At 44.3% G+C, this 16,974-nt stretch overlaps 1 protein-coding gene across 2 annotated transcripts in view; it reads right to left on the bottom strand.

The window, feature by feature from the left end:
- Nucleotides 1–11,496: 11,496 nt before the first annotated feature.
- The window catches only part of gabra2a (gamma-aminobutyric acid type A receptor subunit alpha2a), a 49,374-nt gene continuing 43,896 nt past the window's right edge, over nucleotides 11,497–16,974 (bottom strand). For both annotated transcript variants that reach the window (XM_079691734.1, XM_079691735.1), the window contains one exon: nucleotides 11,497–14,456. In XM_079691734.1, the coding sequence (XP_079547860.1) occupies nucleotides 14,154–14,456 (303 nt within the window). In that variant the 3' untranslated portion in view covers nucleotides 11,497–14,153. The remainder of the gene's footprint in view (nucleotides 14,457–16,974) is intronic.

Below are 16,974 nucleotides of genomic sequence, written 5' to 3' on the forward strand. Positions count from 1 at the left end.
ACATGTGACTTATCAGTAACTTTAGACATCGTAAAACAATTTTAAACAAGATTTTATTGTAGATTATACATTTTACTGATACAAACTATATAATATTTACCTTGTTCTTTAAAAATAAAAATAAAAAATATATATTTTTGGGAAATATATTTTTTTATGAATTTTTAATGACAATCAAACATGTGGGAAGAGGGGGGGCGGCGCCCCTAGCGCCCCTATGGACCGGCCGCCAGTGGTGTTTACAAACATTGACCAGACCGTTCACCAGCCCCACCCCCCATGTTGCCTATGCTGTGTTGCGAACTCTTTGTTTAAAACGAATTGGCCATCGGAATGTGTGGAGGAATTCTCCCAAGGGGGATGGTCACATTCCACAGCTCTCCCCCCCACTCCTGTGATCTCCCAACCCCCATTCTGTAGGTTTGTGTTCGCATATTTCTATGTCGTAATTCATACTGGTCCTCTCACGCACATTCATTCTCCTTACAGTATACATACCTATATGAGTCCGTGTTACGGACCATTTGTTTTTCTTTATTAAAAATGTAAAAGGAAGAGCGTCTGAGAGGCGTTTTTGCCCTTTTGCTTTTTACCTTACTAAATGGTCTAATGGTCAGTGGAGCGAGGGGGGTGGGGGGCCACGAAACTCGCGGAAGTGATTTCAAAACAAAAAGCACTCGTTTGCTTGGAACAAAGAAAACGGCCAAGACACACATTGAGTCCAGAAAATGAATGTTATTAATGGCTGTAAATATAATAAGCCTGTGTCTAAAATTGACAACAGGCTTATTATATTTACAGCCCTTAATAACATTCATTTTCTGGTCTCAATGTGTGTCTTGGCCGTTTTCTTTGTGATCGCTAAATTCCCCTTGTTCTATATCGTATAAGGCTTCGCCCTCTAAGGCTATCGCTATTGGGTAATCCCTCCTGCACGTGTGCAGCACTGACAGATTTAATCCACGCCCACCTATGACTCACAGTGTGAGTCCTGCCTGGGATTAGAGCATGCGAACGCTGCTCTCAATCCCGGGGTGTCTTGCTCGCATTGTGCCCGTCTCCCGCTGGCCCTCAGACAGCAGAGAGCGGACGCTCTCGCTGCTGCGGCCGCCGAGGACGATTGGCACGTCCAGGAGGAGTACTCCGGGGACAAAGCCCTTGATTTCCTGGATCCGATTGGAGGGCACGAGTCGGACGACTACGTCCCCTCCATTCAGGGATCACCGGGTGATTCCCCCATCATCTCTCCCCTCCGGACGGAGGAGACAGGTATGGGGCCCGGTGCAGGGCCGGTGTACGTCCCAGTGATCCCTATCTCCGGCGCCACGGCGTTGCCATCGATCGGTGGGATCCTCCTAGAACTTCCGGAGATTATATCTAAGGCGGCCGCCTGGAGAAATCTCCCTGTTCCCCTAGCTCAGGAGAGCTCACAGCCGGATGATATGTCCGGGGTGTTCTCCCGGGTGCACAGGGTTAGGACTGACCCGATCTGGCCACGCTTCCCGGCCATAAGGAAGTACCAGGAGGGGGCAGCGAGGGACCCTGGAGCAATGAAAGCTCCGATAGGGACATACGTGCCCCTCACGAGAGTGGAGGGATTCACGGACGTGAATTTCCCGACCGTGCCTCCTCTAGAGCCGAACCTCACGGCATTCTTTGGGGCTAGGCAGGCCAACACGGTTTCCGGACGGCAACCCATGTTGGCTGCCGCCAAAGATCGGTTTGTTGCCCGACAGACTGACCGCATGCATCAGTGTGCGTTCCAGGCGTCGGCGGCGGCAAACAATATAGCGTTGCTGTCAAATTCCATGGTGGAAATGTCAGAGCAGTCTAAAACCATGTCCTCAGTGGAGGCTGAGGAGATAGGTAAGGCGGCTAGTACTGCACTTACCCTGTGCGCAGCAGTCGCAGTCTCGCAGGCGCGGATTGCGACATGGGCGACACAGGTTCAACGGTACCTCTGGCTACAGCAGGGGAATATACCGGAGGGTGCAGGAAAGGAGCTGCTGGAGGCGCCAGTCAGTCCGGACGGACTGTTTGGGCCACAGTTCCACACCATGGTGGAGTCTATGAAATCTGCCGCGGAGCAGGCAGAAGACATAAGGCGTCACGCTAGCTGGCTTCAGGACAAACGTCCTCAGCAACAGCAGCGACAGCAACGACAGCACCCGCAGCCCCCGCAACAGTCTCAGCGAGGGCAGCGCGGGCAACGGCGAGAACAGCAACGGCGTCAGAATCGCCCTTCGGCAGCTGCAGGGGCTCCGTCCCAGGTCTCCGCTCCTCCGCCACAGAGACAGGATCTGCAGGCGTCGAGTCGGAGGGGAAAAAGGAACCCCCGCTCCTGGTCTGCTCCTCCGAGGGAACCTCCGAGGAAACAGAACCGAAGATGACTCTTTGGGGGGGTTATGTGGGAAGAGAGAATTTTGAATAAAAACGATTCAAATCTCAACAGTGTGTCTGTAGCAACTGTGTCTCACATGTCCCCCACACTAGTCAGGCCGGCTGCCATTAATCTATTGGTTAAAAGGCAGCGGGACTTGTTGCATATTCCATCTGTTTTTTCCTTTTCGGGTAAAAGACAGAAGGACTCGCCGTTTGAGCCAGCTGTTTCTAATCTGTCGGTTAGAAAACAGCAAGGCTCGCTGTATAAGCCTGCGGTATTTAACCAGTCGGTTAAAAGACAACAGGGCTTGACATTTAAACCGGCTACTTCTATCCTTTCGGGTAACAAGCAGCGCAGTTTTTTCTCTGTTCCAGTTGTGCCTACACACAGTCGTATTAAGCCTAGCGCGGCTATTACGCATGAGGTGAATAGCACTGCACACACCTCCACGAGTTGGAGCATAAACCCGCCTCAGGGTCCTGTTGATGAGTCTTCTCCTAAACAGAGACAGGTTGAGAGCCGGTATGTGATGCAGCGTGTGGAGACCCCTTCAAAGCCCTTTAGGGCGGGGCCCCCCTTGGGTTGCTTCACGGGCAACGGCGGCAAGGGCTCTGGCATGGCTTGTCACCATGACTACCACAACACAACAAAAACAGGTACGCCCGCTCTCAGAGCGGTGCTCAGAGTGGAGGCGGCTATGTTTAATGGACGGATGGATGAGCAGGCTGATCAGCAGAGGGTACTCTCTGCAATTTGCCTTACCCCCCCCCCCCGCAGTTCGAGGGGATTCAGGAAACGCTCCTGTCATCCCAAGAACAGTGTCTTGCGCTCCAGTCAGAGCTGCGGAAACTCCTGTTAAAGAAAGCAATTTCCAGGGTTCCTCAGGGGAAAGAAAATCGGGGGTTTTTCTCCCGTTATTTTCTTATCCCGAAAAAGACCGGGGGGATGAGACCCATCCTAGATCTGTCAGCATTCAACAGGGTGATAATGAAAAGACCGTTTCATATGCTGACAATCAAACAGGTAATGGAGTGTGTTCACCAGGGAGATTGGTGCACCTCCATAGACCTGAAGGATGCTTACTTCCACATAACCATCATCCCAAAACACAGGAAATTCCTGCGTTTTTCATTCCAGGGAATAGCGTACCAGTTCAATCGACTGCCGTTCGGATATTCTCTGGCTCCACGCACTTTTTCAAAGTGTGTAGAGACGGCGCTGGAGCCGCTACGCAGAAGAGGGATGAGAGTGTTATTTTATCTGGACGACCTGCTATTGCTGGCCCGCTCCAGAGAGGAAGCTGCTTTACAGACGGTACAGCTTGTATCTCACCTGTCAAGCCTGGGTTTCATAATCAATTGGGAGAAGAGCTGTCCTCTTCCCTCCCAGGTTATCATATATCTGGGGGTGGAATTCAACTCAGCCCGCATGAGAGCACGACTCTCACAGCGGAGAGTGGAGGATCTGACAGCTCTCCTCGGGCGCGTCACACCCGGCAGGGTGGTGACAGCCCTCTCCGTGATGCAGCTGTTGGGCATGATGTCAGCTGGTCACGTGGTGATCCCCCTGGGTCTCCTTTACATGAGGAGACTTCAGAGATGGTTTATTCGCCTGCGCATCGACCCCGTGCGTCAGAAGAGACGCATGGTGTACATTCCTCTGTCCGTAGGTTTAGATCTGACCTACTGGAAAAATCCCCACGTCCTGTCAGTGGGGGTTCCCCTCGGCAGAGTGACGTCACACACCTCGGTGTTCACAGACGCATCGCTCTCAGGGTGGGGAGGAACATGCATGTCGCAGGCAGTGGGGGGACAGTGGCCGCCTCACATGTCCCTTCATATAAACGCGCTGGAATTACTCGCCATATGGAAAGTAATCCGGCACTTCGCCCCGTTGCTGTGGAATCATCATGTGTTGATTCGAACGGACAACAAGGCAGCAGCAGCATACATAAATCGTCAGGGAGGTGTACGATCAGCGCAGCTGCTGGACACAGCCAGGAGGCTGTTGTGCTGGGCGCGCACACACGTACTCTCTGTCAGAGCAGTATATATTCCCGGCGAGCTGAACAGAGGGGCAGACCTCATGTCCAGAGGAGGTCCTCGACAAGGGGACTGGAGCCTCCACCCCGAGCTGGTCTCCCAGGTATGGAGCAGGTTCGGAAGAGCGGAGGTAGATCTGTTCGCTGCACGCGGGAACGCGCAATGTGCTCTCTGGTTCTCCCTGAGAAGGCAGGATCACCCCCCTCTGGGGGTGGACGCGTTCGCACACAGACCTTGGCCCAAGGTGTTACTGTACGCTTTCCCACCAGTCCCTCTGATCCCTCGGTTCCTGGACCGAGTGCAGGAGGAGCGGCTGATAGCGGTCTTAATAGCCCCGGAGCGCACGGGAGCGTCCTGGTTCCCCTGCATACAGCGGATGCTGTCAGGGAGACCGTGGGAAATTCCGTGGCGGGGGGATGCTCTCTCCCAGGTGGAGGGAGCGATCCACAGTCACCCAATGTTAGGCCAACGTTTGTGGGCATGGCCCCTGAGCGGGAACACTTAGAGAGGCTTGGCCTCTCTCAAGATGTTGTGAGTACTATTCAGGGGTCTAGGGCCGCGTCCACCAGGGCGTCTTACACAGCCAAATGGACAGCGTTCCAGCGTTGGTGTGTAGGGAAAGGCTTGGACCCCGTTACGTGTCCCCTGCCTCACGTGCTGTCATTCCTCCAGCTGTTGCTGGACAGGAATTTGGCTTATAGCACGATAAAAACATATGCCGCTGCCATTTCTTCATGCCACGTAGGTTTTGAGATCAGCACGGTGTTCAGTCACCCTCTGACAAAACGTTTTCTACGAGGAGTACAGAGACTCAGACCGGTGTCACGCGCTTTAGCGCCTCAATGGGATTTGGCTTTAGTGCTGCGCGCACTGGGTAAAGCTCCTTTTGAACCATTAGATCAGGTTCCCCTGAAGTTTTTGTCAGTCAAAGTAGCTCTGCTCTTAGCTCTGACATCAGCTAAAATTGTGAGTGACTTGTCTGCTCTCTCGGTGGCTCCGTCGTGTCTCCAGATCCAAGGAGATGGCAGCTCAGCTGTATTACGCCCGAACCCGGCGTTTATGCCTAACGGCCCATCTACACTACAGGCATGAAAAAATCTTGAAGCTGGGCGTGTCTGAAGCTTGGCGATTTTTTGCGAGCAACCAATCACATGAATCTCCCGCCCCCGACATACAGAGCAATAGCAATGTTAAAACGAAGTAAACTGGATATAAACTCTCCAAACAGGCGAAAAAACTATCAGTTTCACCCACTGTCTCTGCCACCTCCCTCCATGCCTGGTTCCTCCGGTTTGTATCCCGGTAAATAGTTCCGGTCGTAAAGAACCGGGTGATTTGCTACCGTAATATCTCGTTTGGAATATGAGGAAATGAACTGCGGTCTGGCTCTCCCAGCTTGCACGCGGTTGGATTGGCTGAGCTTGCACTGGCGGGATTTGCATAAACGGAATTTGATTGGCTGATGCCAAGCATCGAGCCTCAAAAGTTGAACATTGTTCAACTTTTGATGCCGATAGATGCTCGTGATGCTTGCAAAGCCATGCCATGCTCCCCACAATGCAGTTCGGCGAAGATTCAAAATCTTCTACGTCACCCCATTCAAGTGAATGGGCGAAGCGTTGAAAGCATTTTTTGATGCCTGTAGTGTAGACGTACCGAAAGGTGATAACAAGCTCTTTTAGATCAAGAGTGATAACCTTGAAGGGCTTCTTTCCCCCTCCTCATATATCGGAGGAAGAAGCCACTTTTCATCTCCTCTGTCCCGTGCGCGCGCTGGCAGGCTATATTGCACGCACGGCTGCTTTACGCAAATCCCAGCGTCTGTTTGTACATTATAGAGAGCGCTCATTAGGGCAGCCTCTATCTACACAGCGCCTGTCACACTGGCTATGTGAGGCGGTGTCACAGGCGTATGTCTCCTCTGGGTTGGATCCCCCGGAGAACATTAAAGCGCACAGCACCAGGGGAGTTTCAACCTCTACGGCGTTGCACGGAGGAATGACAGTGGAAGACATTTGCACGGCTGCATCTTGGTCTTCACCCTGTTCTTTTATTCGTTTTTATTTGAGGGATGTCTCCCATTCCTCTCTGACACATTCAGTGCTGAATAGCCTGTCAGAATGAGTAATGTCGGGTTTTTTTAATTGCGTGCCCTCTCTCCGGCCGGTAGGCACTTAGAGAGCTGCCCTTTTTCCCCCTCTCTTGATCGTTTTATTTAAAGGAGACTCGGTCTCTATCTCTTATAAACGATAGGTAGCATAAGTAAGCCTACCCTCGTTCCCTTATGGAGAATATTCATTTTTTAAATGATATATTCCCTGGGAATGTGATGCTCCATTTTACGCAGGACGAAATGGACATGGGTTATTAACTGAGTAGGTGTGTTTTGTGCTTCTGGTAACGGACGGAACCAGTGGGGCGTAGACTACATCCTGCTTCGCCCTTAACCCAATAGCGATAGCCTTAGAGGGCGAAGCCTTATACGATATAGAACTGGGGTTACGTAATGTAACCCAGCTTCTATGAGTATAGGCGCAGCCCTCTAAGGGTCGGGCCCCACTGGCTCCGCGAATAGCTGAAGAAAAGCTGTTTGTGTGGGAGTAGATAGTAGGGCCTACTTCCTATTTATACGGAAGTGAGCCCGGAGGTGGGGCCCACGTCATAGGTGGGCGTGGATTAAACCTGTCAGTGCTGCACACGTGCAGGAGGGATTACCCAATAGCGATAGCCTTAGAGGGCTGCGCCTATACTCATAGAAGCTGGGTTACATTACGTAACCCCAGTTTCCTCTTGCATACATATATTGTCTTCAGACATACATACATTCTTCTCTTGCATACATATATTGTCTTCAGACATGCGTTCTTCTCTTGCATACATATATTGTCTTCAGACATGCATATATTATTTTTAATAGTAAATGTAAACATTGAATGAATGTGAATGAGAGCAAAATGTATAAATATGAGCATTAAAATATATGAATATGAGAACAAAATGCATGAATGTGTGAGTGACAATGTATGAATGTGTGCCTTGAAATATGATAATATGAGAGCAGAATGTGTGAGTGTAAATATATACGTGTGTGAGAGTGAAAATGTATGTATTTAAAAGGAGAATATATGTGTGTAAGAGTGAAAATGTATGTAAGTAAAAGGAGAATATATGTGTGTAAGAGTGAAAATATGCTGCATTTTGAATGTCCGATAGTCCACCATTTCCACCGGAAATATCAAACATTTAATTAAAGTGAAAAACAATGAACAAGGCTTAACGTATTAATAATAATTTATTATATTTATTCCGTTTGGATGTAGGATTTTTGACTTTGTTTAGAGCAGTGATCTTCTCTGCAGCAGAGAGCTAAGCGCTGTCAGACCGGACCTAACCCTGAAAAGTGTTATCATCTGAAATTAATCATTATGTTATTAATATTAAATACATATAAGTATTGTTACAACTTGTATTTAGAAATACTCTGTTGTAATTATTGATGCATAAATGTGTTCATCCATTCAATGTGGCATCTGCTATAATGGGGTTAATGTATGATATTACTTAATAATACAATACATTAGAATATATGATATGATAATTACATTTTAATTTTTATTCATTTCTTATTTCATAGTTTCTCATTATTATTATTTGTATCGCTCATCTCATTTTTGATTTTATTAATCTGTGCTATCCTGTTTTTCACTCTCACTACTGTGTAAAACCACCCCAACAATATTACAAAAAATATACTGCATAAAGCAAACTATATACTTTATTTGATCTAAACCATTGATGTTTTTTCATTATAGTAGCCTGTGAAAACCATAACAAATAAGTGATTAAATGCTACAGTATTCAGCAAACACAACTGCAGAGCTGCAAACATTGCAAACAGACTAAGTTCTACAACACCCAGTTGTCTTTGTGTATTTGTGAATGAAGCGCCATCTCATGGTTAAATCCTGTAATTGAACAAATGGGGAAATTTGGCAACGCCCTCTAGCAATTTGGCAACACCCCCAGCCACTGGGATCCGCTGGGCTTTTGACTGGGACACACCCATGTGAGTCCTATCTGGAGTGCTACATTTGTAGTATGATTAGAAAAGACAGAGTGGAAAGGGTTGGATTTGTGCTAGACTTCCTATAGGTAATGCGTTCCGAGACCTGGACTCCCCCTCTGAGTCAGAAAGGCTACGACCCCGACCCTCAAAGCAGACAAAAGACCTAACCCAACAGGAGACTCCTTCTCCTCCTTATCCATCAAACAGACAGAGAACCAGAGCTGAAACAACAACAACAACAACAACAACAACAACAACAACAACAACAACAACAACAAGCTCCACCTGTGGCATCCAGAACCAAACAGCTTGCTGACATACACAGAGATACTCTCATCAGTCCCTCAGACAGGACTTGAAGTTCCAAGCTGAGCCACGAGATTTGGCACAAGAGCAGAGTTGGGGACATGAGAGCAGAATCCGCCCTCCATAAAAACAGCGAAGAGACTGTAAAGGAGTAGATGAAATGCAAAGCAGTACAAGAACAGTGGCATAATGGGGGCTGCAGATGTAACTGGGCCAAAGGCCTAAAAGAGTTACAGCGGATGGATTCAAGAGCTGTAATGGACTGAAGAGAAGACAGAATCAGAGGAGTTGGCAAGGTTGATTAGAAGTGAGGAGGCCGTGGTCACGACTTGAGAAAACCAGGGGAGGAGGAAAGGAAAACGGGAATGAGTGAGTTTACACATAAACACACTTATTCACAAAACGCACATAAAAGAGACCACATTTAAAGAACTTGAATAGACTTGATAAATACGTAAAGACAAAAATATTTCTTAACCATGAATTAATCAATTGGTAAATTAAAATAGCAGTAAAGAGGAAACTATTAAAGTAAAATGAGAAAATCATCCTAAAACACACTGATGGATAAAGGGGGAGGAGGACCCTGATGATTCACCACATAAGGATACTGCTTTCTAGCAGTCAGGTTACCCCTCTGATAGTTCCTTCACTGCCATGGAAAGTTGTGTTCTGTCCCCATGAAGGTTTCAAGTACTCTAGGTCTCAGTTTCTGATAGATCTATACAATGACGAAGGACGGACACAGTGAAAAAAAAAAAAAAGGACAGTGGTTATTTTTCAAATGCCTTGTGTAAATTGATCTCTTGAGGTGAGATCAAAAGGGGGAATTAAAGGTGTTCACAGTTTCCAGCTATAGTGTTATATTAAAAAGTCTAATTCGGCGTATTTCTATATTCATTTAGAGATCACATGAGATTCCATAAATGATGTGTGCTCATTGCAGTGGCTATATGCTGTATGATTGTTGCTACTGTTTGGCAGCTGTGGTAGTGGGTGATGTAACTTCTCATTATTGTTTGATTATTGTACGAAATAATAATTGATCAACTATACCTGTTATGTTATATAGTGAAACATTGATCCTTCCCTCCACTGACTCAGAATAAGTGAGAAATGGATTTAACTTCTGTTAGACAGCCATATGCCATACATGTTTGCATACATTCACAGTACATATTTATTCAGTATGATAGCTGTCTAACAGAAGTTAAATTCATTTCTCACTTATTCTGACAATCTACTTAACCCCAAATAAAAGAACCCAATAAAAAGTGTTGTTAAATAATAGTGAAGTCACGTTGTAATAACAATAACTCATCTCTCTCGAGTTTTATTTTTCAGCTTTGCCAAAAGCCACTGTGTCAAGTGTCCTTCTTGGGTTGCCGTCCGGAGTTCTCCAATATATGGTGGATCATCTTGCACATGCGCAGTACAGATCGGGCAGGGGGACGGATCGGGTAGTGACAATGCCTACGTCTGTTTTCGGTTATTTTTATTTTGAAATTCAGTTCCTGACGGACGCCAAAAAAGCCAGAGATTATGGAATCAAACCAATACATAAAAGCAAGGATAATTGTGTGTTATTGGTGAGTAAATAACAGTGTGTTATTTAGAAAAGAATAACAAATTAGAAGGAAAAAAAGATTTTAAAAATACAGATTTCAGTATTCTGAGGCTCTGAGCCCCATTTATTTTCCTCATAGACGGAAACAAAAGTCCGAAATTATACGATTTAAAATAAAAGCAATAATTATGGCTTGATATTGAGTAAGAACATGTTTTTATGAACCGGTCTTCCACGACCCGACCGGAGAAAAAGACGTGCTGCAGGCACGAAACACATTACCAGTAGAAATACATTGCTTTTAAAATCGTGCTGTGCAACACGAAAAAAAGGGAAAAATTGTGTTGGTGAACACAAATCAATAGATTAAAAATCGTGTTAGTGAACACGAAATGCCATGAGACTGGGTTGGTGTATACCAGTTATGTGCATCCGTGGTCATTGTTATGTGCTCGCTTTTCTGTTGTCTTCTCTGTTCCTCTGCTGCGCAGGTACACCTGGTCCGCCCCTGGCTCCGCCTCCCGCAGGTGTCCTAATTCCATTCAGCTGGGGACTTAAAAGGAGAAGCTGGAGGAGAAGAGCTCTCTCCCCCGATCCTGATGCTGGAAGACACTGTTCGAGAACAATCTAGCTGGTGTTTCGGATCTGTAGCTTCTGTGTGTTATCATGGTAAACTTGTGTGTTCTGGAGGATCTGATAGCATAGTTTTTTCGCGGCATTGTTTTCCCGTAGTGACGTGTTAGACTTTTGGGTAGGGACGTCTGGGTCCTACGGCCCATGGTTTGGCTGACCCAAGGCTCCCCTCTGTTTTTGTTTGTTTCTACCAGTCCTCCAGACCTCGTTCTTTTGCCGTTTGGCCTATGTGTATTACGGCTGTAACCCACAGTCGCCATTAAGGGCTGAATGTTTGGTGTGTTTTCTTTTATATTGCGGGTCTCCCCTCGAGCCACTACCACTGAGTAGAGGGTGGGTCGTAACAGTAATAGAAGAAAACGTCACAAATTTTAAAAACGCACATTAAAAAAAGGTGACTTTGAGGTAACAGGAAGTGCCTAAATCTAATTTCCTGTTTTTAGGACTCATACTACATTTTGGTTTTGCCCAGGTAAAAACAGAACGACACAGATTTGTTCTCAGTGAATTTCACAATCCTGTATTCATGGTCAGAGGAATCAGGAAGAGCTTTTACACTCCAACATTTAAAGAAACACGGGGTCAAGTTGGAAAACATAATAATCTCTAGAACAATTCTCATCTAAAATATATAGATTTTAAAAGTGGGTTAAACAAAGCACAAAATGTATATACATATAAATATATCGAAAACTTTTACACATAAAAAACGACAAAATGTAAAGAATACAGTATAATTGACAGTTTCTTTTTCCAAGGTTGAGACTTTTAACACTAGAACCGTCAACGGGTAAATTTTACCCGCAGCTGTTTTTTGATTGTATGTAACTTTTGTTCAATAACATATTAAAGTCTCCCAGTCCGTGGCTTTTCCTGAAAGTGTGTTATGGAGCACCCTCTGTTGTTAACAATTGTCAATATGAAGTCAGATTGAAAAAATCGCCAAAAACAATGCCATTTATACCTATATCCGCCAGCGGGTAATATTTACCTCATAGAAAATGCAGCGTAAACATGACGTGTTGCTATATCAACGCCTTTTGTCTACTGCAGTTCCTTATAGATAGAGAGATAGATTGAGAGAGAGAGAGAGATAGATAGATATATTGATAGATGGATAGATAGAGAGATAGACAGATAGATAGTTATAGATAGTGTAACATCTTGGAGAATACAAGATCTTGGACGACTGAGCTCACGTTGAGGACGTAATGCATGTGTGCAGGTTACGTGCCAGTTGAATAAAGATGGACACTCGGAATGAGAGAAGTAGTCCGTGTCATCTATTTATGTAGACAATTATATGTTCATAGAACAGAACATTACAGATATATCGATAGAGAGAGATAGAGAGATTTTTACCTAAACAAAACACAAGTCTAACACCAAACGTTTAAATCAGCACTCTTAGCGATATTTTAAACTTCATGCTAGCTGCACAACCTATATCATATGAAAAGCTGAGAGTCCACAGATTCTATTGGTATAAGTTTCATCCCTGTGCGATCAAAACTCAGTGTTCTGTATGATAAATAAAAGAACATTGTACCTTGAAAATGTATAGCGGGTACATTTTACCCGTTGGCGGTTTTAGGTATACAGCGACCTCTGGCGGTCCTAGTGTTAAATGTGTTGGTCCAGTTTTTCTGCTACATTGTATATTAAAAGATTACCATAAATCTACATTTAAATACACAGACACTTTATATTTCTACACGCATTCTCACACATTTCTATCCAATCATAATCATCTTCCACAGTGTGACACAGTCTAGAGAGCTGTACAAAGAGTACAGAGTGAGCAGTGAAGCACCGTGCAGCCCTGGGTGTGACTGTGGTGAAGCTGCGGTGTGGAATAAGTTCCCAGCAAATTGTTTGATGTGGTAAACATGTTAATAGGAGAGATATGAAAGGTACATTTCAACATAGAGACTGAGAAACGATCAGAAATAAGTGGAGGGGTTGGTTGATGTTTCGTGCTGCTAAACGCCCCACTGTCTCATGATTACAAAAGTTCTATAATGAAAAAACTGTTCAAAAGTAATTGATTGGTGAAATAAACTCAAGAGACATGTTCTTGTAATTGTGGCCTCTATTATCCATCAGTACTGCAACACACAATTAAGAGGAAAGGATCCTTAGATAATAACTCTTATTGGTGATTACGAACCGTTTCATGGACAAATGCTAAGTATGTTCCCCAGCTAGTCTCTGACTGTTTCTTTAGCTGCCAAATGCTAACTACAGTATGTTCCCCAACTAGTCTCTAACTGTGTCTTGCTCTGCTAAATATGTTCTCCAGTTAGTCTCTAACTGTGTCTTTAGCTGCTAAATGCTAAGTATTTTCTCCAGTTAGTCTCTAACTGTGTCTTTAGCTGCTAAATGCTAAGTATGTTCTCCAGTTAGTCTCTAACTGTGTCTTTAGCTGCTAAATGCTAAGTCTGCTCTCCAGTTAGTCTCTACTGTGCCTTTAGCTACTTAATGCTAACAATGTTGTCAAGCTAATCTCTCACTGTGCCTGCTGTGTGCTGCTGAGCAGTGAACATTGCAGTGGCTTTATCAGAGCCTTTTCACAAACAAACAGTTACTGCTGAGTAAGATAAGATAAGACAAGATAGTACTTTATTGATCCCAATTTGGGAAACTTTTGTTTCAAAGACAGTTGGTGATAAATCTCTATGGTTCAATCACTATGAGTTTGATCTTTTGGCGATATAAAGTTTTTGATTACTGCAGTTTTAAACATTGTTTTTTTCTTCTAGTTTTTGCAGTATTGTTTTCTAATGTTACCAGATCCTTTCAGAAATATCACATTTGGAAACGATAATTAGGAGGACATTTCTTTTTTTTTATGCAATGTATATATGTTTTTAGATCCAAGAGGAAGTATAAGTTTCCGTTCCTCTCTGTTTGGGCATCTGGAACTAAAAGTATCCTGACTTTAACCTTGTAAAGATACCTGGCTTACTCCTGTATGATCTCTCAGGATTATTGTAACCCAGTTAGGATGTTTTCCTGCTTCAATCCAAAAATCATTACGGCAAGAGAAAACTGATCTCTCAATGCATGTATTGTACACAGCTACTGGCTGATAAAATGAATACCAACAGATGTATAAATCCTGAATTGGTGTGTTTGTAGTGAGTCCTGTACGTTTCATTTGGCAGGGTCCATGTCTTTAATGACTGGATCTCTGTTCAGGTAGGTGGCCCAGTAGACCAGGTTAAAGCTTGAGAACAGAACAGGGAACATGATGCGGGAGATGCGGTCGATCTTGCTGACGCTGTTGAAGGTCTTCTTGTTGTGCTCAGGCTTTGTTTCCGCTGCGGTCTTGTAGTTATCGGTCAGACCGCATTTTGAGATGGTGGGCAGCGTAGAGTCTTTTGTGATGTTGGGAGCGTAGTTAGCCACAGCTACAGCATAGGCGTTGTTCTTCTTCATCACTGCTGCTTCCTTTTTCTGTGTGAAAAAAGGCCACAGGGTTAGACATTTAAAGAAAAATATTCGGACTTAAACAATATCAATAATTCGCAATAATGGCAAGCATGCAGTGATGCAAATTAGTCGCTTTTCGGCGCCTCCCGCTTTTTTAACGCTGCTTTGGGTGACTTGTGTAATTCGTTTTGGGGGAGGGGGGTTGGGGTTAGTCCGTCCGTTAGTCCGTCCGACTGACGGACAACTTATCACTTCAAAAAAGAAGAAGAAATCTAGATCGCAAAATAATTAAACAAGCGAGTGCCTGTTTTTCCTGGCCAAGGACAGGTTCCTTGAACACAACACGAGCGTAACGTGTCTTCACGTGGTTATGTCTCGTCTGAAAGGAGTGTAGACTAGACTAGAGTGCTTACGGAGAGCACCGGAACGCCGCTCCAGCTCTTCAAATATTGCAGTACCCATAAGGAGCTGTACACATGCCGCAGTGTTTGCGTGGCTGTGTCTTTAGTTGTACAGTAAGCACAGTGACGTTCTGTTGTTATTAGCATCTGGTTAGCTAGCTATGCTAACGAATTTAAAGAGCTTTTCTACAACCAGGTGGAAGTGAGCTCTCTCCTGAGAGGCTCAAATAACCTCAGCTCAGTGAGGTTAAGGCACACCTTGATATGATCATTATAATTATTAATGAGACATTAGAGACTAAATGAAAAACAGGTATAAAATACTATATGACTGTAACAAAAAAGTTGTTAAAAATAACAAAAATAGAGTTTAAAAGGGGAGTGATTTGTGAAATATCCAAAAAGAAAAATCTGCTTCTGTTTCAAATAGGTGTTGAAAGATGTACCCATAGATCTCCTCATGTTGCTCTCAAAGTGCACCAGATTGATGCTTTTAACTTCAATATTTAAAAAAAAAATCTTCCCGGGGGAGCATGCCCCCAGACCCCCCTAGACAAGGTTAGGTCCCCCCCACTTAAATCATGTTCCCATGGATACTAAATACATTTGCACACATCTTGTGTCCATATCTTTCTGTTTTGGTGGTCATGCCACACCGTGCACATGCATGCATGCATGCGCGAGTCATGGTAAGATATCTGGATTAAGATATGCTTTTTATTTGCACAGCATGAAAGAAAGGCCAAATGAATTGGCTGTGATTTTAGTTTTTTTAAGCAGAGGTTGAGTTCAATCATTTGTACGGACCTCGGAGGATGTTGTAAAAATGTAAAGGAAAAAGGTTCCCCACCCCTGTTGTAAATGATAATAAAAATCCTTGATTTATAACTTAACATCTCTGTCTCCTATTCATCTGAGTATATTATAAAGAATAGCCAGTTAATTTAAGCATTATAGCACAGGCCTTTGTCAGATGGTATATTACACTGTTTTTTTCCTGCTTCGAATAGTTCTCTCTTTTTTCACCATACCTGTGTTTGCATCACTGAGCATGATAGTCAGTATAGTGTGTATTTTCACTAACTAGAGAAAACTGCCCCATTTTCTCTCCTAAGCAAAAATACTGTTTCCTGTATATAATTGTATTTTGTAGGGAAATGCCCATTTATCAATTATACTATACATAGGCAGTGTAACTGTGTTATTACCACTGTTGGGCAAGTTAATTTTAAAACGTAACTAGTAATAGTTATAGTTAGTGCTCTCAAAAAAGTAACTAGTTACTTTATTAGTTACTAAATTATAAAAGTAACTAGTAACAAGTTACTTTACTTTAAAAATAATAACAATACAAATACAAGTTTTGGTGTTATTCTGTGGCACAGTAAGAGAAAAGACAACTCCCCATCATTGTAGCAATTATCATTATGAAATTTGGTGGAACAATAAAACACAAAAGATATGTTTAGACAATTTGACAGGCATCTTTCTTGTAGCCTCAACAATCAAGTGGACAATGCTTTCTGTCCTGCACAGAGTTTACATACATATTTTTTGCGTCCTTTATCCCCACAAATTGAAAATATTGGTTATATCTCCAAGTTGTAAATGCGCTGCTGCTCTCGCTGATACTTGCATCTGCCATTGTGTGTGTGTGTGTGTGTGTGTGTGTGTGTGTGTGTGTGTGTGTGTGTGTGTGTGTGTGTGTGTGTGTGTGTGTGTGTGTGTGTGTGTGTGTGTGTGTGTGTGTGTGTGTGTGTGTGTGTGTGTGTGTGTGTGTGTGCTGGTGGTGGGCGTTGCCGTGTATGTGTGTGTGTGAGCAAGTGTTTGTGTGTCTGTGTATTTTCCCCATAAGGCAAGACCCGCCCAACTCTGTCTCTGATTGGCTTACCCTGAAATGTTACCCCGTGTTAACCAATCATCACTCCTCTCTGGTTACTTTGTCTTTTCCATGGTACTGTGAGAGGACATCGCTGTATTCGCCTGTAAGTTACATCCGCAGGGAGATTCGGTTCAGTTGGGTCACATAATGTATCGCAGTAACGCACCCATTTAAATCACAGTAACTATAACGGCGTTACTGAATGGGAATAGGTAACTAGTGACGTTATTAGTTACCGCAAAAGGTGGTTGCGTTACAG

This window comes from Notothenia rossii, assembly GCF_949606895.1.
Source record: "Notothenia rossii genome assembly, chromosome: 7".
Lineage (NCBI taxonomy): Eukaryota > Metazoa > Chordata > Actinopteri > Perciformes > Nototheniidae > Notothenia > Notothenia rossii.